The sequence below is a fragment of the Clarias gariepinus genome, chromosome 13, assembly GCF_024256425.1.
Source record: "Clarias gariepinus isolate MV-2021 ecotype Netherlands chromosome 13, CGAR_prim_01v2, whole genome shotgun sequence".
In the NCBI taxonomy this organism is placed as follows: domain Eukaryota; kingdom Metazoa; phylum Chordata; class Actinopteri; order Siluriformes; family Clariidae; genus Clarias; species Clarias gariepinus.
In genome coordinates this window covers 8822545-8844109 of record NC_071112.1, presented here as the reverse complement: position 1 = coordinate 8844109, position 21565 = coordinate 8822545, and the positions used below count along the sequence as shown (strand labels likewise).

General features: G+C 38.3%; 1 protein-coding gene across 2 annotated transcripts; it reads right to left on the bottom strand.

The window, feature by feature from the left end:
- Positions 1-522: 522 nt before the first annotated feature.
- zgc:154055 (uncharacterized protein LOC556036 homolog) lies at positions 523-21352 on the bottom strand. Of its 2 annotated transcripts, XM_053510179.1 has the most exons (11): positions 21046-21352; positions 18890-18943; positions 18089-18197; positions 17418-17543; positions 14339-14512; positions 13839-14056; positions 13385-13546; positions 10180-10321; positions 9704-9924; positions 7152-7303; positions 523-1084 (listed from the first exon to the last, which is right to left on the bottom strand). In XM_053510179.1, the coding sequence occupies exons 1-11, from the start codon at positions 21228-21230 to the stop codon at positions 900-902; spliced, it is 1728 nt and encodes a 575-aa protein (XP_053366154.1). In that variant the 5' UTR covers positions 21231-21352; the 3' UTR covers positions 523-899. The 2 variants fall into 2 exon arrangements, with proteins under 2 accessions (XP_053366154.1, XP_053366155.1); XM_053510180.1 differs by lacking the exon at positions 18890-18943.
- Between the last annotated feature and the right edge of the window lie 213 nt (positions 21353-21565).

The window sequence follows — 21565 nt, the reverse complement described above, 5'->3', positions numbered from 1 at the left end:
AGTTGTTCTCTGAAGACTTGTGATTGCAGTCAATCAGTAGCTCAAGCCCGAATTTTTTTTACAAACAGTTTTGTACCTGAGCATTTAATAAGTAAAGTGGACTCCATATTACCTTAAACTCATCTTCTGTTATACTGAACTCCCAGCTTCCTAAGAGACAGTATGATTGCAGATCAATCCTTGCTATCCGGTACCACCCAAATAAGGATGGGTTCCCTGTTAAATCTGGTTCCTTTTAAGGTAGATTCCCAAGTCAAGGAGTTGACAACGTCACCCATGGCTTGCCCATTAAGGACAACCTAATAGTTAAGATTTATACATATTTCCTTACACTTTTCAATCTCATTTCTATAATTATTTGATTCTGTAAAGCTGCTCTGCGACAATGACTATTGTTATAGCGCTATATAAATAAAACGTATTTAAATGTTAGCACTCCACACTAACACAGTTAAATAATCACAACAAATCCCCAGAGGTCCAAAAGCATAAATCTTTAAAGTCATGAGTCATTTGTTCGCGTTTTGTTCTTAACAATAAAGTTTATTAGCTTGCAAAATGACTTTCTCGAATTAGTCTAAAAATCACAGGAACATCAGCAGCCTTGGGTTATTTTTTTACACCATTTAAAAACTCTGAGGGTAACAGGGTGACCTCAGACTAATAAAAAGGATGGTCGGTGTGAATCTGAAAACCAACAACATGATGTTAGTAGCTTCCTGTTCCTCCCCAGGTTAACAGGAAGATCCCTGAGCGTGGAAGTGTTTCCAGGTTTCAGTTCCCATCAATAGTCTTTCAAACTCTAAAAATTACTAAAAAATAAAATATTTTCAGAATATTAAAAATCCTATTTAAAAGTTGCAGTGATGTGTACAGATTGAAGAGGTTCAGAGAGAAGATCATAGTATCGTCAGCTCGTCCATGTCGTTTTCGAGAATAGTGAAAGCGTCTCGGTGTGTGAAGAGTGTGTGTGTGGCTTCATCACTGGTCATCTTCTCTTTCCTGCCCTTTTTCACTAGAGTCATGATCTCCTCTCGGGCCTCGTCCATTATTTGGGTGTGTTCTGTCCACCTGAGGAAGAGTCCTACACATGCACAAACCCACAAACACAAATGAAATACTGAAGATGTTTTAAACAATCTGATACAAATACATAAATACAATAGGGCTGCTTATTTCATTAGCCGGAAGGTACCAAAATTAAATATAGAATAAAGCATTTTGTGTAATGCTGTTCTAGGAAATTAATCAGGGATGATGAGAAGTTCTGTTGCTGTGTTGATGTTAATCATTTTTAAATATAGCATTTATTTTATTTATAATCTAAATTAAAAACTACAAGTTAATACATCTAAATCTGATTTAGAGTTTATGTAATAAAACATTTTACAAATATCAAAGTAAAATTTGCTTTCTTTATACCTACAACTTTATTTATAAATGTAAACCATAAAAACAATACAAGCATTAAGGAAATAAGATGGTATTTTCATGGTATTTAGCTTTCACAATAAAAAAAACTCACAATAATAATAATAATAATAATAATAATAAATAATTTAATAGATGTTTAATAATTTTTATGAACTTAATTTTTTGGAATGATTAATTATATAATAATAATAATAAGAAGAAGAAGAGGAATGAACAATTCCCATAACTCATTCGTTTTCAGTAATCCTGCGGTCCGTTCTTCGTCTGTCACTAATTCAGTTAGGTGGATTTGATTGTTGTGGATTTGTCCTGATCCTGGATTGTTTCGTTCTTCGATGCGCATCTCGCATTTGCTGTCATAGCAATATGTCCGTAAGCTTAAACTTGCTCAGAAGCAGGTTTATTTTATATAAACAGGATTTAGGCTGCGCTCCTGGTGGGTTATGATTGGTTGAAATGGCGAGGTCACATCTGATTGGTAAAAAAAGCACGACTGACGCGGACTGACTCACGTGGGAAAAGAAAAGTATCTTGCACACATGTGAGATACTGTGTATATATATATATATATATATACACACAGTATCTCACAAAAGTGAGTACACCCCTCACATTTTTGTAAATATTTTATTATATCTTTTCAAGAGACAATGCTAAAGATATGAAACTCTGATAGAATGTAAAGTAATCAGTGTACAGCTTGTATAATGGTGTAAAGTTAATGTCCCCTCAAAATAACTCAACACACAGCCATTAATGTCTGAACTTCTGGCAACAAAAGTGAATACCCCTAAATGAAAATGTTCAAACTGTGCCCATTGTCAATATTTTGTCTGGCCACCATTATTTTCCAGCACTGCCTTAACTCTCTTGGGCATGGAGTTCACTAGAGCTTTACAGGTTGCCACAGGAATCCTCTTCCACTCCTCCTTGATCACGTCACGAAGCTGGTGGATGTTAGACACCTTGCGCTTCTCCACCTTCCGTTTGGGGATGCCCCACAGATGCTCAATAGGGTTTAGGTCTGGAGACATGCTTGGCCAGTCCATCACCTTACCCTCAGTTTCTTCAGCAAGGCAGTGGTTGTCTTGGAAGTGTGTTTGGGGTCATTATCATATTGGAATACTGCTCTATGGCCAAGTTTCCAAAGGCAGGGGATCATGCTCTTTTTCAGTATGGCACAGTTTACATGTTGGCATTCATGGTTCCCTCAATGAACTGTAGTTCCCGAGTGCCGGCAGCACTCATGCAGCCCCAAACCATGACACTCCCACCACCATCCTTGACTGAAGGCAAGACACATCTGTCTTTGTACTCCTCACCTGGTCGCCGCCACACCCTTGACACCATCTGAACCAAATAAGTTTATCTTGTGTTTGATGTGTTTCCAGTATTTCATGTCCTTAGTCTGCTTGTCTTCAGCAAACTGTTTGTGGGCTTTCTTGTGCACCATCTTTAGAAGAGGCTTTCTTCTGGCACGGCAGCCATGCAGACCAATTTGATGCAGTATGTGGCATATGGTTTGAGCACTGACAGGCTGGCTCCCCATCACTTCAACCTCTGCAGCAATGCTGGCAGCACTCACATGTCTATTTTCAAAAGCCAACCTCTGGACATGACGCTGAACACGTGCACTCAACTTCTTTGGTCTACCATGGCGGGGCCTGTTCTGAGTGGAACCTGTCCTTTTAAACCGCTGTATGGTCTTAGCCACCGTGTTGCACTCAGTTTCAGGGTGTTAGCAATCTTCTTATACCCTAGGCCATCTTTGTGTGGAGCAATAATTCTTTCTTTCAGATCCTCAGAGAATTCTTTGCCATGAGGTGCCATGTTAAACGTCTAGTGACCAGTATGAGAGTGTGATAGCGATAACACCAAATTTAACACACCTGCTCCCCAAGGACACCGGAAACCTTGTAACACTAACAAGTGACATGACAACGGGAAGGGAAAAGGGCTGATTGGGCACAATTTGGGCATTTTCATTTAGGGGTGTACTCACTTTTGTTGCCAGCAGTTCAGACATTAATGGCTGTGTGTTGAGTTATTTTGAGGGGACATCAACTTTACACCATTATACAAGCTGTATACTGATTACTTTACATTCTATCAGAGTTTCATATCTTTAGCATTGTCCCTTAAAAAAGATATAATAAAATATTTACAAAAATGTGAGGGGAACTCACTTTTGTGAGATACTGTGTATATATATATATATATATATATATATATATATACACAGTGGTGTGAAAAACTATTTGCCCCCTTCCTGATTTCTTATTCTTTTGCATGTTTGTCACACTTAATTGTTTCTGATCATCAAACACATTTAACTATTAGTCAAAGATAAAACAAGTAAACACAAAATCCAGTTTTTAAATGATGGTTTTTATTATTTAGGGAGAACAAAAAACAAACCTACATGACCCTGTGTGAAAAAGTAATTGCCCCCTGAACCTAATAACTGGTTGGGCCACCCTTAGCAGCAATAACTGCAATCAAGCGTTTGCGATAACTTGCAACGAGTCTTTTACAGCGCTCTGGAGGAATTTTGGCCCACTCATCTTTGCAGAATTGTTGTAATTCAGCTTTATTTGAGGGTTTTCTAGCATGAACCGCCTTTTTAAGGTCATGCCACAACATCTCAATAGGATTCAGGTCAGGACTTTGACTAGGCCACTCCAAAGTCTTCATTTTGTTTTTCTTCAGCCATTCAGAGGTGGATTTGCTGGTGTGTTTTGGGTCATTGTCCTGCTGCAGCACCCAAGATCGCTTCAGCTTGAGTTGACGAACAGATGGCCGGACATTCTCCTTCAGGATTTTTTGGTAGACAGTAGAATTCATGGTTCCATATATCACAGCAAGCCTTCCAGGTCCTGAAGCGGCAAAACAACCCGAGACCATCACACTACCACCACCATATTTTACTGTTGGTATGATGTTCTTTTTCTGAAATGCTGTGTTACTTTTACGCCAGATGTAACGGGACACGCACCTTCCAAAAAGTTCAACTTTTGTCTTGTCGGTCCACAAAGTATTTTCCCAAAAGTCTTGGCAATCATTGAGATGTTTTTTAGCAAAATTGAGACGAGCCTTAATGTTCTTTTTGCTTAAAAGTGTTTTGCGCCTTGGAAATCTGCCATGCAGGCCGTTTTTGCCCAGTCTCTTTCTTATGGTGGAGTCGTGAACACTGACCTTAATTGAGGCAAGTGAGGCCTGCCGTTCTTTAGATGTTGTCCTGGGGTCTTTTGTGGCCTCTCGGATGAGTTGTCTCTGCGCTCTTGGGGTAATTTTGGTCGGCCGGCCACCCCTGGGAAGGTTCACCACTGTTCCATGTTTTTGCCATTTGTGGATAATGGCTCTCACTGTGGTTCGCTGGAGTCCCAAAGCTTTAGAAATGGCTTTATAACCTTTACCAGACTGATAGATCTCAATTACTTTTGTTTTCATTTGTTCCTGAATTTCTTTGGATCTTGGCATGATGTCTAGCTTTTGAGGTGCTTTTGGTCTACTTCTCTGTGTCAGGTAGCTCCTATTTAAGTGATTTCTTGATTGAAACAAGTGTGGCAGTAATCAGGCCTGGGGGTGACTACAGAAATTAAACTCAGGTGTGATAAACCACAGTTAAGTTATTTTTTAACAAGGGGGGCAATCACTTTTTCACACAGGGCCATGTAGGTTTGGAGATTTTTTCTCCCTAAATAATAAAAACCATTATTTAAAAACTGCATTTTGTGTTCAATTATGTTATCTTTGACTAATAGTTAACGGTTTTTGATGAGCAGAAACATTTAAATGTGACAAACATGCAAAAGAATAAGAAATCAGGAAGGGGGCAAATAGTTTTTTTACACCACTGTATATAAAATCACAGGTTAAATTCATAGGTTTATTATTATCAAATATGATATTACTAGTATAATGAACCCTCGGCATGTGACAGCCGTCAAGACCATTAATACAAATTCTTGTAAAATGTTAATTTTGTGGCACATTTATTGTGCCACAAATATGCAAATGAATATCCAAATAAATATTTTATATAATAAAAATAAATAGTTTTTATAATGAAAAATTGGACGAAACTAATATTATAATAAAATAAATAATATAAAAGTATACTGTACATGTTGTATTTGAAAAAAATATTAATATTTCTATTTTTTATATACAACATATTTATATTCATATTGCTTATTTTAATTTATTGTCTCATGTAATTTGTAAACCATTAACCTATTAATTTATGTTTTAATATAATATTTGATAGCGATTATGTGGAAGGGGGGGTCAATCCATGGCAGGCGGGCATTTCAGTGCATAACACGTCTTACAAAAAAAATTGAGCTCGTTCTTTTGCCATTTGGTCAACCAATCAAAGTGGTTGTGATCAGTGTTTCTACGGTCAATGCATATCGGCTTTTAAACCAACGCACGAACGCGCAATAATCCTAAACAACTCAATCCAGATATACTAATCATCAACAACAGGTGTGTTCGAAGAACCAAATTAGCCAGATCGTAATTAGCACAATGATCTCATCTTAGATGTGTCAGTTTATCTTGGATGTGTCAAGCGACGTACGAAGAACGGACCCCTGGCCAGATAATAATAATAATAATCTATATAAACAAAAGAAAAGTTTTGTCTCTACATTGGTCAAAACTAGCTCTTTCAATAATATCTTTATGTTTCATACATTGGAGGAACAAAAACCAGGCTCATAAAATTTTTAGTCTATACGAAGACTGAATGTTTGCATGTCTGTATGTCTGATCAGCTGATTTTGTCACAGCATCACACAAAACTGTCTGGACAGAATTTAATGAAACTTTGCCAGTCCTTTGGTATTTGCCTGAAGTTAAACCTGCGGCATAAAAGAAATCTAAATGTTGAGTAGAAGGAACGTTATGTGAAGTTATGTGCCAGATTACATGACTGCTGGTGGCGTGTTTTCCCTCAAGGTGGGTGTGACTATACACATCACTCAACAGAGCTAATTAACACCATAGTTTACCGTAAATACACAGAGTATGCAGAAGACACAGAAACTACCATAATGCAACTAAAATCTGTCCGAATCATCCCAAAACAGAAACGAACGTGCTACACAGCATTACTCCAGACACTTAAAACCAGTTTGTCCCATATATTCTGATTATATTCAACATATCCGCAGCTGTACAAGGTAAAGGCGTGTAAAATACTCAAACTGAGACGCCAGTGTTAGGCGCTAAAATCTAATTGTTGAGTAAAAGTGGTTATGAACAGTTACGTGACAGATTTAATAATCTACCTTAAACAGGGAGTGTATTTTACTAAGACAAAATAAGTACAATTTGCTATAAACAAGGCGTAAGGCACTCATTACTACAAAGAAAAACTATTTTGTAAGGTTAAGTTAGTCAGAGAGTTCTGCTGTACAGAAAGATAGGCAGATATGGCTGTCGACTTCAACCTGAAGTAATAAAGTAATAATATCACTGATTAGATTAAAGCTAGTCTTAAAGCTTATTTTTAGCTTTAACTTCTTAACTATTTCTACAAACTCTTTACCAGTCAATGGTAAAATACTAAAATTACAAATACAATACAAATACTAACTCTAGTAATAATAATTCACACTGGTCTGAAGCTGATATTGAACAATCAGTTACTCAATAAGACATCAATTAACTGTCTATGAGTGAAAGGATTTGTAGTGTTTCGCTCTCACCGGTCCACAGCTGGATGGACTGCGGCTGCACTGAAGGCCAGATGGCAAGCTGTGTGTGTTCAAACAGAGGGTTAATGTACTGCTCTCTCTCTGAACACTGCAACAGGAACTGGAAGAGACAGTATGTGTTTTCCTTCACATGCAAAGTGTGTCTGAAAGAAAAAATTAGACAGAAACAAACATACAATAAGGTACACCTATATTGCTTAACGTTGAGAAGGGAGCAGAAGAACAGACGTTTTTACTAAAGCCAGAATTACTAAGGCTACATTCACGTTACCAGCCTGACGTGTCTCAAATCTGAATATTTTTACCCTAATGTGACATCTAATTTTTCAGTGCTGCCTGAACACACAAATCCAATGTTTCTCAGATCAGTTTTTCAGATCAGTTTTTCAGTCCCTTTGTATGCGGTCCTACAAAAGGTTGGCCACATATATGATACGTGGTCATGTGACTTCATAGCAGTGTTAGCAACAGCTGCTAAAATGGATAAACAGAGAGGCCTGGCTAAATTCCTTCTCATGTACCACAAGAAATACAGCCGAGTAACTGCTTGTCATCATCCAGAGCAAAAACAGTCGCGCACACACATGACATGTTTTAACTCAGATGGTGCAAACAAAGACGTATCAGCGTGCACATACATGCCGTTTTAGAGGACAGTCGCGTCCACAAGAGATAAAAATAAGTATGAATATGAACCATCATGAAATGCAAATCTGATTAGTCCACCTGTAACAGCACATACTGAGGAGTTTAGTTCCTCTTCCACAGCAAAGCAACAAATACAAGTAATTATGTTTTAAATAAGTAATTAAAATAGTGATATTTAATATTGAGAAATGGCCATAACACAAGGTAGTTGTTCTCACTTACTTTATGGTCACTTTATAGCACTATTGTCAGAATTCAACAGTGCCGTGGGAGTTTTGTTAATAATTAGTAAAAAAAAAATTTTTTTTAAGTAAAAAGTATTTGTGTTTCGCCACTGTATAAAAGCTAAACAGACAGCTTGGTCTGATAATTTGAACAGCCTTTATTTGCTAATTAATGGATTATTTATTAATATATTATTAATTTATTTATTAGGGGTGAATAGTGGTAAAGTGGGACATTTTCTGAAAATGGTTGTTAAATATGATGTGCCACACCCCGGAAGTGATGTCATAGCCACAGATTTTTTTTTTATCACATACTCGCTAATAATGAACTCATTGTTGATTTTTAGTAGTAAAAACATATCCATGCAAAGATATAAATTATTAAGCTTAACTGTCCCACTTTACCCATTGTCCCACTTTACCACTATTCACCCTATACAGTGGAACCTCGGATTACGAGCTTAATTCGTTCCGGAAGCGGGCTCGTATTCCAAAACACTCGTAAACCAAATTTAATTTTCCCATAGGAAATAATTGAAACTTAAATTATTCGTTCTACAGCCCAAAAATATAAATACATAAATATAATTAATACAAAATATAAAGTAAAAATAAAACAAATTAACCTGTACTTTACCTTAAAAAAATTTAAAAATAAATCCCGACAGATAAGGGTTTTCGCTTGTGCACGCAGGGTGTATGTGTGTAAAATGTGCACACACACACACACACACATTAACGGATAGAACGTTTTTAAAACCGTTTAAAAATTAGCAAGAAACATTCCTAGTCACACTCACGTGAGCGCATACTAACAGGATCACTGCTGTAAGTAAAACAACAACAACAACAACAAAAAAAACAAATTAAACAGCTCCTCACCTTTGAAAACAATCGCGACAGAGAGGAGTTTGTGTGTTTATTTGGCAACCTGAGAGGAGGGGGGCTGAAGGGGGGCTCGCTCGCGTTTACGGCCCCCTTCTCTCAGGTTGCCAAACAAACACGCAAACTCTCTGCCTTACACAAACACACACACACACACACACACTCAAAAACGCTGCAAGCACTAAGACCCAGCAGGGGAGACGATAGGTCTCGGCTTTACAGCTCCCCTTCTCTCAGGTTGCCAAATAAACACACAAACTTCTCTCTGTCGCGATTGTTTTCAAAGGTAAGGAGCTGTTTAATTTGTTTTTTGTTGTTGTTTTACTTACAGCAGTGATCCTGTTGGTATGTGCTCAAGTGAGTGTGACTAGCAATGTTCCTTGCTAATTTTTAAAAGGTTTTAAAAATGGTCTCTCCGTTAATGTGTGTGTGTGCGCGTGCACGCACATCACACACACACACACACAGCGTGTGTGTGTGTGTGTGTGTGTGTGTATTCACCCAGCAGGAGAGGCGATTACCTACAATTCTGCTGCAAGAGAGAGAAAAACCGTTGGCTCACTTGTGATGATGTAACGCTCGTTGTTAAAACAAGAAGCGCATGCGTGAAACATGATACTCGGTGCTCGTAAACTAAGACAATGCTCGTTTTTCAAGTCAAAAATTATTAAAACTTGTTGCTCGTCTTGCGAAACACTCGTAAACTGCGTTACTCGTAATCCGAGGTTCCACTGTACATGAAAAATAAGATGTCCATATGAGGTGCGTAAAAGTTCGGCTCACCGTTCATATTCGTTGTTGCACAGGAAAGTCCCATAGTCAGAAGCATAGGCTTCCTGTGCCAGTCTGAGCAGCAGAGCCTCGCTGAACTCCAGCGCTAAAGGAAACTGACGCAGGATCTGCCACACGCAGTCCAGCAGCAGTAGAAAGGACGGGCACTCGTGCTTTAGCCGGGCGTGTGAGTAAGCTGAGTGGGCACAACGCTGCTGAAAACGGTGACCTGCCTGGAACATGAGGGGGAAAAACAATTAAAGTAAGGATCAACTCTAGGTTGTGGATGGAGAGAGAAGGTGGTGGTGAACTAGCAGGTAACAAGATTGATCTCAGGATACTAATACAATAGTTAAACAAGGACACATGAGTGTGATTGTCAAGGGTGCATATACCTATGCCAGTATAGTATATGTTCTTAAACCTAGTAAAAAAATACTATAACAAACTTCAAGATTTCACACATAACTACATCAACGGTCCCTCACCTGTACCCACTCTCTCTCGAGTAGTCGAAGGAAGCCTGTGAACGTCCTGCAGTTTGGATCTAAGATGATCTGAGCGAGTGATGTCACCAGCAGAGTGCTGTCTGTTCCCTCAGAGCCGTGAACCAACACTGAGTGACCATCTCTAAAATTAATATAACACTAAACATATTACACGCTGAAATATTTAACTGAACTATTCCGCAGAAACTGATTTAAACCTGGGATAAGAATGCTGTTCATGTTTATGTACGAGAGGCGTTCAAGTCAAACCAAGAGTTGTGATGCAATTTTTCAAATTCAAAAATTCAAATTCAAATTTTATTTGTCACATACACAGTCATACACAGTACGATATGCAGTAAAATGCTTAGACAACTGCTTGTGACCTAAAAATAAAAGACTATAAATAGGAATAGGAAATAAATAATTTAACTAGGAAAGAATAAAATAAAGTATACAAATTAAAGTTAAAAATAAAATAACTGTACAAAAAAAAAAAACAATATATGAAGAATATATGAAGAAATATATGAAGAATGAAGAATATATGAAGAAATATAGAACAATAAAAGCAGCTGTACGAGTAGGTACATATTTATGTAATTTTTGTGTGGAATGGAGTTAGAATGAATGGTAATAAAAGAATGGTAATGTCCAGGGTTGTGCAATCCACATATTTAAAGTGACTTATGCAGTGCAAGTATGCTTAAAGCAGTGGTTCTCAAAGTGTGGGGCGCGCCCCACTAGTGGAGAATACAGACATGACAGGTGGGGCGCAATGAATGGGAGAGAATTAGTGGAAAATAATAGGAAAGTACCTATTCTAATTCATGCTTTTCTTTATTGACAATAAAGATCGGACACTCGAAACTAAACAATCACACGCAAAGAAATGGATCATTAATACAAGTAAATTAAAATAACATCAGAGAAAAAGTGGAACCATAGTGCAACAATAACGGTTTAACGTCGGCATGTTAATTCCAGAGGAACAATATATAAGGAAACATTCTGTATTATATATGTAATTTCATTTATTCCTATGTGTATGCTGATGTTTCTGTATTGTTGTTAAACATTAATATTTTATCAGGCAGTACTAGTCTGGCATTTCTAGTTTCCAGTGTGGTAACAAAGTTGCTTTTTGATCCTTCAGGCGCTGAACAGAAGGGAAGATCAATATCGTTCTACGCTTTTTGTTGGTGTGCGGCATTTTGCGATGATCCCTAAATCACTCGTTGCGCCGTAGAGAATAATGGTGTTTATGCTTTTAAACATGTATAATTTAAGACGGATGTAGCTTAAACACAATGTAGAGAGGAAATATATGTGGGTATCTTATTCGTGGGTTTATTTACGCAGCTATTGATTTCGGAGATGCGAATATCAAACTAACTTTACCGCGGACACAAACAGGTGTTATGCGCTAAAATGCCCCCTGCCACGGATTGCCCCCCTACATAATCTCTATCAAATATTATATTAGGACATACATTCAAAGGTTTATTATTATTAAATATATTATTACTATTATAATTAACCCTAGGCACGTGACAGCCGTCGAAACGATTAATACAAATTCCCCAAAATGATTATTTTATGGCACATTTATTTTGCAGGGGTTTGTCAATGTACAAATAACAAATTATTTATCCCAAATTACACTAAATAAATATTGTTTGTGGTGAAAAATTACAGGAAACGATTTTTATTATAAAATAAGCAATATAAAAATATACACTTAGAGACAACACACCCCAGTCACGTTAATAAGCCACTCGACTTCTTTGAAAGAAAGCTCTAGATAAGTGACAAAGTAAGCCTGTTATAACAATAGCACGTGTATTTTATCTGTTTTAAACTTGGTGTTATTTGATCTTATTGGTTTCGAAATTGATTCTTCAATAAATAGTACATTTCGTTATCATTTTGTTGATAAGTGGGGCTTGAAAATTCGCTCACCCACTTAAGTGGGGAATGACAGAAAATGTTGTGGCTTAAAGTGATTTATTTAAAGTGACTTGTGATGGAGTGATTTGATGACCACGAAGTGTAGTTGTGCAGTGGCCACTAGTGTAAACGAATGTCCAGAATGTCCAATGTGTGTGTAAAAACCATATGTGTGGGTCAGTACTGTGTGGTGGTGTGATTGAGAAACTGTATTGCCTGCGGGAAGAAGCTCCTCCTCAGTCTCTCTGTGTTGGCCTTCAGGAAGCGGAATCGCTTTCTGACCTCAACAGATAGAACAGTCCATTGTTGGGATGGCTGAGGTCCTTCACGATCTTCCTGGCGTTGGTCCAGCGCCACCTGCTGTAGATTGAGTGCGGGTCAGGGAGCTCGGTGCGGATGGTGCGCTCAGCTGATCGCACAACCCTCTGTAGAGCTTGTCTGTCCTGCATGGTGCTGTTCCCGAACCAGGTTGAGATGTGGAGGGAATTATGGTATTAAATGAAGAGCTGTAGTCAATTAAGAGCATTTTAACATAATTCCCCCTTCTAGTGTCCAAGTGAGTAAGCGATGTGTGGAGGAGATGAGAGATGGCATCGTCTGTGGAACGATTTGGACGGTAAGCGAACTGTAGAGGGTCCAGCGTGTCGGGTGAAGGTGTAAGAGCGATTGATATTTACAGACTTTATGCACAGTGCAGTAATGAGACTCTTGGCCGCGATTAAACATTTGAATGGTGCAAACATTTGAAAGAATGACGATCTCCGCCGAGGTGACTTGAAGCTGACTGCAGTCGTTCCCTAGACCGATTTAACGCTTCATTGTCGAAATTCAACAGATAACTTGTTGGCAACTCGTGGATGAGACGCATCTGTCTGTGGGAACTGTACACACAATCATTCAACCACACCACTTACGGAAACTTCCCCATACAGTCCTGACCTCGCTCCAAGCATTTCCAAATGTTTGGGCCATTAAAGAAGTTCCTGGAAGGCCAGCGTTTCAGACGTGAAGCAGGCAGTCTGGCTGAAAAAAACATACTGCGAAACCTTTCCACCCAGATGGTGTCCAAGCACTAGTGAAAAGCTGGCATAAGTGCATTACTGTAGGCGGGAGGTTATATGGAAAAATAAAGGGGGTTTTTACTCTCATAAGTCTGTTCTGTTATTTTGCACAATCAGAACTCCCAGTTTGACCTGAACACCCCTTGAATATAATGACCAAATCATCGACTCAATAGATAAAGAACAGACCTCACCTCTCTATACACTCGGCCACGAGTCCCGCGGTGGACAGTGCGCTGTGAATGTGAGACAGCCATTTGGAGTTTTCCAGCTTACTCAGCCAGCGGTCCATGTTATGAGATGCGTCTCCGCACGCTTCTACTAGCTTTATTAAACTCTCCTGTAACACTTTACCTCTGAAAATAAACACACATTTCAGTCATTCTGTAACTGTGCTTCCTGCAAAACCCCCAAAAGAGGTAACAACTGTCTTACTTACACTCAAGTTCAGAAGTATTTGGACTCTTAATTATATATATTTTTTAAACATTTGCTATTAAATAAAAGCTAAAAGTCTGCTTGACCTCAAATCCATTGTGGTGGTGTACAGAGCCAAAAGTACAAAATATGTCACTATCTAAATATTTATGGCCCTGACTGAAGGCACACACACACCCCTAATATGCCTGCTTAAATAATAATACACACCTCTCCATATGTCTGTGTAACCTCCTCCAGGGGCGATAGAAGGATTTCGACTCGAACCCCCCTCCAGTCATCCTGGCCTGCTGGGCTTGCTGGGCGGAGCGTGTGTCTATGATGTAACCCAGCTCAGATTCGTCAAGTGCCGCTTGAAGCAGGAGCTCGTCCTCCTTACAGCGCTTCCTGTTGGCTCCTGTCATGGGCTGGCTGCTCCGCATAATTACCTGGAAAACAATTACAGCTTCATTAAATCATTATAACTATCAGCAACTACAGCACCTTTTGACTTTTTTTTTGTTTTTGCTGGATTTTACAGCTATATTATTCTTCTGTGTTTTTGTTAAGTGACACTTAGATTAGAAAAGAACAGAAACTGCTAATGATCCTGCCTAAATCTTATTAATATGAGAGTCTTGAGTTTTATTTATACATTTATTTTTATGCTTCTAAGCTGCACGTGTGTACAAGGGCAGCTGTATATATACCACAGCACTGTTTCATTTTACCATGCAGTTACGGTGGTGGCAGTAGCACAGTACGGGAAATCTGCCACCCTGTCGGAATTTTGCTGCCTTTACGAGAAAGTCATCATCCACCGAGTTCGGGACGATCAAAGCGCTCGGGTAGGACGGACACACTGAGAAATCCGAGTTCACTTTGCTCAGCCTCCATCTGTCCCACTGTTTAGATAAACATAAAAAGCGAGGGATTCAGGTTAAAACTATTTCAAGATTTTAAAGTATTATAACCTATTAAAAGTATATAATGAACTCTAAAATGTTAATAAGCTCTAATATCCTTTTCTTTTTAGGAAAAATGCTGCAGACTATTTAAATGCCAGGCCTTGTCCAAAAGCTGATCTTTCCAATCGCTAATTCCTCACTCCACTCCTGTAGGTGGCAATATTGCACTAATCACCCAAGGTGGCATGAATCGGTTTAATTAATCGAACCGACCGCACAAGATCGAATCAGTCTCAAAATCAATTTAACTGCTTTATATAAATCACTGTTAAGGATTAAAACACATTTACAGAAAGCTCTATTCCTGACGCCCTCACCCTCATTTTTCAATACCTTTGTTGATATCTACTAGCTTCATTCTACTAGCTGAAAAACAAATACATTAATCAGAAAAGCTGTATTGGCTAAATCAAACTAAAAACTAATACCCAACACTGAACACAAATCAAATCTGTTTCCTGTTCTGTTGCATTAGTATTTGCATTACATTGCATTTTTTTTTATTTCTGTTATTGCTATCAGCCAATGAAATGTTTATCCTTTCGACGTTTAATTTCATATTCTGTCGCATTTTGGGGTACAAAATTAACCCCCCTGTTGTTAACGTTGTTAATGCATCATTCATCATTTCCTTTTCCAAGGTTTCGCTGTTGCGGTTGTAACAGCAATCACCATAGTTCCTCTTCTGTATGCCAGTACCACTGTTGGCCACTAGAGGCAGCCACTAGAAGCAGGGGCTTCTGCTGGAATCCTCTTTAATCTGCTTTGTGTCCTTTTGTTTTTAAGGTTTTAAAATCTTAACTCTTTATACCTCTTTATAATCCTCTTTTTGGGCACCTAAATTCAGTTTGGCTTTGTTCAAGTGGTGGTTTTGCAGACATGAACACACAGCCATAAAACACAGCCAGGTATAAATAATGGTTTAAAACCATCCCCTGACAGCAACCTCTTCTAACCATCCAAAAAGGCAAAAGTGCTAACTAAGTGGCTCAGGGAACAGAACATTGAAATCTTGGGTCCATGGTGAGGAAACTCTCTAGACCTTAATCCCATTGAGAACAAACGAAAACCCACAAATTCTGACAAACTCCATGCATTGATTATAAAGAATGCGCTGCCAGCATGTTACCCTAAAGTTGATTGACAGCATGCCAGAGTGAATTGCAGAGGTCTTGAACAAGAAGGGTCTAGACTGCAAATATTGACTCCTGGCATAAACTTAATGTAATTGTCGGTAAAAGCCCTTAAGACTTATGAAATGCTTAATTATACTTCAGTATATCATAGTATACTGACAGAAAGATCTAAAAACACTGAAGAAGCAGACTTTGTGAAAATGAATGTCGTTCTCAAAACCTTTGGACATGCCTGTCTCTTTATACTCGACTGACCGCTGTCAAACCAGGTGACATAGTTGCTGAGCCCTTTCTAATTGTGTGTGTGTGTGTGTGTGTGTGCGCACACTTATGATACTTAACTTAGATGAGTAACTATGCTTATTTTATACTTTCATTTAAATACGAAACAAGTTTGTCTGTACACTAAATGCTTGAAAAGGAGCACACAGGAAATGAAAGCCTAACAGTATAATACTGTATAAACCAACCGATACTGCACTTGTAACAGACTTGCAATCAAGTGTGAAAGACAAATCCCTTGTGTATACCTGAGTGTGATAAACAAACTGATTTGTGCTGTGTTGTTTATCTTTATGGCAAGCGTGTCACTATTGTCTTCTGTTACTGAATACGAAAAACACACCAAGCAGCAGCCAAATTCTGTACTGATGTCAGTTAAAAAAAAACTGGCCACCCCAAAATAAATGTTAAACTCCGCCTATGCCATAAGCCAGATGAGACCCACCAGTTATACCATCATGACAGCTGGATTTCTAGTGCACCTTCTTAATCGTTGCTGATGACGTCATATAAAACTATCAGCCCATATCTTGATCCAGTCCAGGGGAAATGGTGTGTTACCACCTGATACGACTGGTACAGATAAATCTCTAGTCTGGACTGTAAAGAAATTAGAACCAGCCTCTATTCTCACTTCTTCAGCCCGAAGTTGTTTATGAACAGTGGCGCTGTTGTGCTCAATTCCATGAAAATCCTAAATAATCTCCTTTAAGGCATTTAAAAAAAAAAAAATCTGATAAAGCCAGGAAATCCACTGATCTTTAAATGCAAGTACAAATGCAGCCCATATTTTTCCTTTTTTTTCCTTGGTACACCCTTCCTCTGTCTCTCTGTGGAGAGTGCTTGTGTTTGCTTATAGACATGAAGACATAGACAAGTTTAGAAAACCTTATTGTTCTTAAAGTAGGGGTGGTGACCAGTTTAAAAATATGTGTGTGTGTGTGTGTGTGTGTGTGTGTGTGTGTGTGTGTGTATTTGTGTGCATGAGTCAGTGAGAGAGCGAGAGAGAGATCTACAAAAACACACAAGAGTAAAGATTATTTAAATATAAGAAGAGTGAATTAGAGAGGATGTGGAGGAGTTGAAGTCACTCTTTTACCACCATAGTACCTATGGCCTAGATATAAGATATAAGATATAATCAACAAATAGACAAATGTTTCAATCACACACACACACACACACACACACACACACACACACACACAGAGCACTTCTTTTCCTGTGAGAGTGTCAGTTGCTAACACCATCACTCATTTACTTCCTGTACCAAACCAACTGCTTCCTGTTTGTCCTCCTTAAAGGGGTTCAAAGCACACAAGCTTGTGTAAATGTGTGTGTGTGTGTGTGTGTGTGTGTGTGTGTGTGTGTGTGTGTGTGCGCATGTGTTTGAAAGTGTGTGAGTGAGTTGAGGATGACCTCACCAGCCTTTCTGTTTGTGTGTAGTCCTGCTCCGGAGAGGAGAAACCCCAGGGGTCGCTCAGCCTGAGGCCACGGGGCCGGTGGAAGAACGGGTACATTTCTGTTACATTCTCCAGAGAGGAGAGAGCCTGATCACACACACATACACACAATGAACAATCCTTACTGAACAAGAAAGCCAAAAAAAAAAAAAAATCACAATCATTTCTCTAATACAGCTTTACTGCAGGATTAGTATTACAGCTTTGTGCCACTCCAGGTCATGCTGTGACAAGAGAATATTCAGTGATGCAGAGGTAACATAAAGCAGAGTTACTGTTGTTCCCCAAAGTGCATGCTGAAATATTTTACTCCTCTTACACCACAACAATTAGTCAAACAACACATCACAACAAACAAAATCTATTTTTTGTGTGTCAGCTGTACAAGTCCCTCTGAATGAGCCGTTACCATAGACACCATGTTAGAATGAGTGCCTTAACGTAAACCTGAGATACCTGAGAAAACCTCCCGTCCAATTAGAATCCAGTATTCAATACCTAAAGCAGGGTAATACTAAATATTTATATCATGATATAATTGACAACTTGTTTTCAGTCAACATCTTTTTAATATGCAAAATGTTGCAAACTGATTGGAGATAAAAAACAGATCGCTGATAAACTGCATGTACCTCGATGGAGCTGGCGATGTTCAGGCACTCTTCCATGCCGGGAATATCGAACTGGAGGATGCGAAGGTCCTTACATTTAATCACAATGCTACCAGACGACCCAGATGCTCTAAACAAACACAAACACACACACACATATTTTACAGGCGTTAGATTACATTAACTGTCCCTCTGCAAACTAAAAGAAAGCACGAGGAAGCGGTAAAGCATGCACATGAACACAGCTGCCATCAGCAAGCAGACTGAAAAAAGTAAGACAGATCGTCTGCACCATCAAGCTTTTACTGGCACAGTGTATGTTTTAAATGTTCAATTTAGAGCAGAGATTTCATTCTTGACATTTAAATACAAAAAAATCAGGAAAATTTTGGTCATATTTTTACACTTTAATATGAGCAAAAAGGAAGGAAGTGTGTTAAAACCATTGGTAGCACCTGGTTCTGTAATCCCATCACAAACAGCAACGTGATACTTAAGCAATAAAGTAAATAAAAGACTTTTAGCCATAAACTGCAGCACAGACTGAGCACATACAGCAGAACAAAGAAAATGAACCAGGATAAATGCGAGGATGTACAGTACAAGACAAAAACAGGTCTGATATAACAGGGTCTAGGATTGACCCCTGAGGAACGCCTTGCGTACCACAGACAAAAGAACGTCACAAAAAAAAAGCAAAACACAGCGCATCGCAACAGTGCACAGACAGGAAGTGACCCATAAATACTTATTTAAAGGGATCATATAATTTTAAAAATATGCCAGTCTGCATTTGCAGTTTGGGACACAGCAATATCAAACCTTTGCTTCTGGTTTGCTTTGAAGCCCTGAGGATATCCGAGAAGATTCTCAACACTGATACGGAGAGAGAAAGAGAAAGAGAGGGAGAGAGATAGAGAGAAAAATGTCATGATAATATAAATCTGATATCATTTCTACAACACACAATCATTTGTCTAATGATATAAAGGTTTGCTAAGAAACAGCAAAACAGGAAATATAACCTTCAAAAGAAAAATGTAAAAAGGTAAATTTCCAGGAAAATAAAAAATGGTAAAATACTTTAAATCAGCTCCATACATGCATACATTATTTTTGAACCAATAAAAAGATATTTATTATTCTACTGCTTTCTATATAGTTCTTATTTCTTTGATGTATTGCAATGTTTTTGAAAGAGTCAAATTATATATTTTTTTAATCAGGAACAAAGGTTAAAACATTAAAAATTTATAATACAAAAAAAAAAATTATAATAAACTAAACATAAATCTTAGGCCTATTTCTATACATATTTTACTAATTTTTGTATTGGGCAATAACTTGGCTTATTTTTAAAAACAAAAATAACTAAAATATGAGTATAATCCCTCCTGTTAATATTTGCCCTGAACACAATTTGCACACTTGTTTGTGATTGCTAAAACACATCCACAGGGGTTGGCATCATTTAGGCTTGAATACAACATCCTTTACATTACGTAGTAATGTATTTTCAATACCCAGTATTGACAGTTTGTATTGTATTAGTATCCATCCCTAGTAAAAAACATCTTACAGTTTAACACTCATTTTCTTCTGAGAGTCTGACAGTAATTAAAATCAACATGTATTTATTAGGTCTCCTGAAGCCAAATATACCTCACAGTGGACAGGATGCGTATCCTTATCGTTTTCTTTAGAGTTAATGATTCTGTGACACGGCAAGCCAAGATAAACACCACATTCCCAACTTACTGATAAGTTTATATATAAAGCACAGGTTTAGACATGACTGACGCATGTTACAAATGAAATAAAGTTAAAAGAGAATAATGAAATGTTACTTTTACCTATAGTTTTATAACTATATAATAAAATGTATGTGATTTCCTTCTTTTAATATTAAAGTAGATCCGTCAATAAGCATGTCTAAAATTGATCCATCTATCCATCTAGAAACCTCTGTAGTCCAACTAGGCACCATGGAGGCCAATGGTGACCACAATATTTATTCCCATTTATCACGGCTGTGGTAGGACCTCCGGTCAACCTTCACACACACATGTAGCCTATTCTACATGTCTTTGGAATGGGGGAGGAAACTGGAGTACCCGGAGGAAACCCACCAAGTACGAGGAGAACATGCAAACTCCACTAACACTAAGCCTCCCTAGGATTGATAATTCCACAGAAATGTCTGATTCACAAAGAGTCTGGATTGTTGAGCTAGGAATCTAAAAATCCTGCTTTCCACGGTTAACATAATTCTAGTTTAGTTTAAAAAAAGGCTAAAACCTCAGCGGAGTCATGAGCTACTCGACCCCTGGGCCTTCATGCTGTCTGCGGATGAGAAGAACAACCCTGTAATTCTACCCCTAGGCCAGCTGTTGCTCCTTAAGCAACAAGGAAAGTCAACAAAGTGTCTATCATGTATTAATATCAAACCTTACTTGCATAACATATTATTTTGAAAATATGCTATTATAAAACTATAGGCGTCTATTTACTGTACTTCTTGCATGTCTATACATGTACGGATGACAGTCTTTACGTTTGTCCTCTACATGTAGGCAACATTACATTTATTTTTTTCTTAGTAGAACATAACTACAAAGCACAACCTTCATAATTGCCATTTCTTTGTTGTCTTTGACACTCAGCATAAACTTGGATTTGCAGTGTTATACACATCTAATTGCCTAATTGTGTCAATCTGTAATGCATTTAAGGAGATTTTTGGAAAAGCACTTTTGTTATGTTTTTCCAGGGTTGCACAAGATCTTACAAAAATAACCAACATGGTTAAACTGTACAGTCTGTAGTACTATATCTGTACAGTTGTACATGGAATCACGTGTAGGTTATAGAATTCAATTTAAAAACTATGTGCAAAATATAATCTCAGGTGCAAGCTTCGGGGGAATAAATCAGACTGTATAAATCTTTATTTTGAGACAAGTGGCTTTATTTCTCACCTCTTCTCGATGGCATCGATGTTCCTGATGAGCAGCAGGAGTTGCCAGGTGCTGTCCTCGCCTCTGTCCGAGAACAGGAGGTGGTGTCCGGTCACACACAGCGCTCCCGTCCGCGGAGCTCGCGACACCTCTCTGAGCACCACGTCCTCAACATTAGCCGTCTTAATATGCTCTGAAAACTCCATTTCCGTTGATTACAAACATCGACCATCACGTATAGAGGCGACAGGTTTCACAAAAGTGCCACAAACACCCTTACAACCGAGCAGCTTCCGCTGTAAAAGACGTTTAAAGAAGTGATGACTGACTGAATCGGTTCCTTCTGAACAACTCATAAACGAGTCGATGAGGAGAATCGATTCCCAACTCCGAAAAAGCTCACGCAACGGAAAAGCTGAACTGGATTTTAACCTTATTTAATTTAAAGTATGTATCTTTTTCAACGGAGGAATGTCGAGAGAATCGAGTGTGGGGTAGACGAGGCTTTAAACCGATCCGTTTGAAAGAATCGATTCAGTAA

Excerpts from the sequence above, each read along its gene's own strand:
- zgc:154055 (XM_053510179.1), bottom strand. The coding sequence starts at position 21,230 with ATGGAGTTTTCAGAGCATATTAAGACGGCTAATGTTGAGGACGTGGTG. Across the intron at positions 10,322-13,384 it reads GTGGCCGAGTGTATAGAGAG|AGATGGTCACTCAGTGTTGG; the intron begins GTGAGGTCTGTT and ends TATTAATTTTAG. Across the intron at positions 9,925-10,179 it reads TCGAGAGAGAGTGGGTACAG|GCAGGTCACCGTTTTCAGCA; the intron begins GTGAGGGACCGT and ends CTCATGTTCCAG.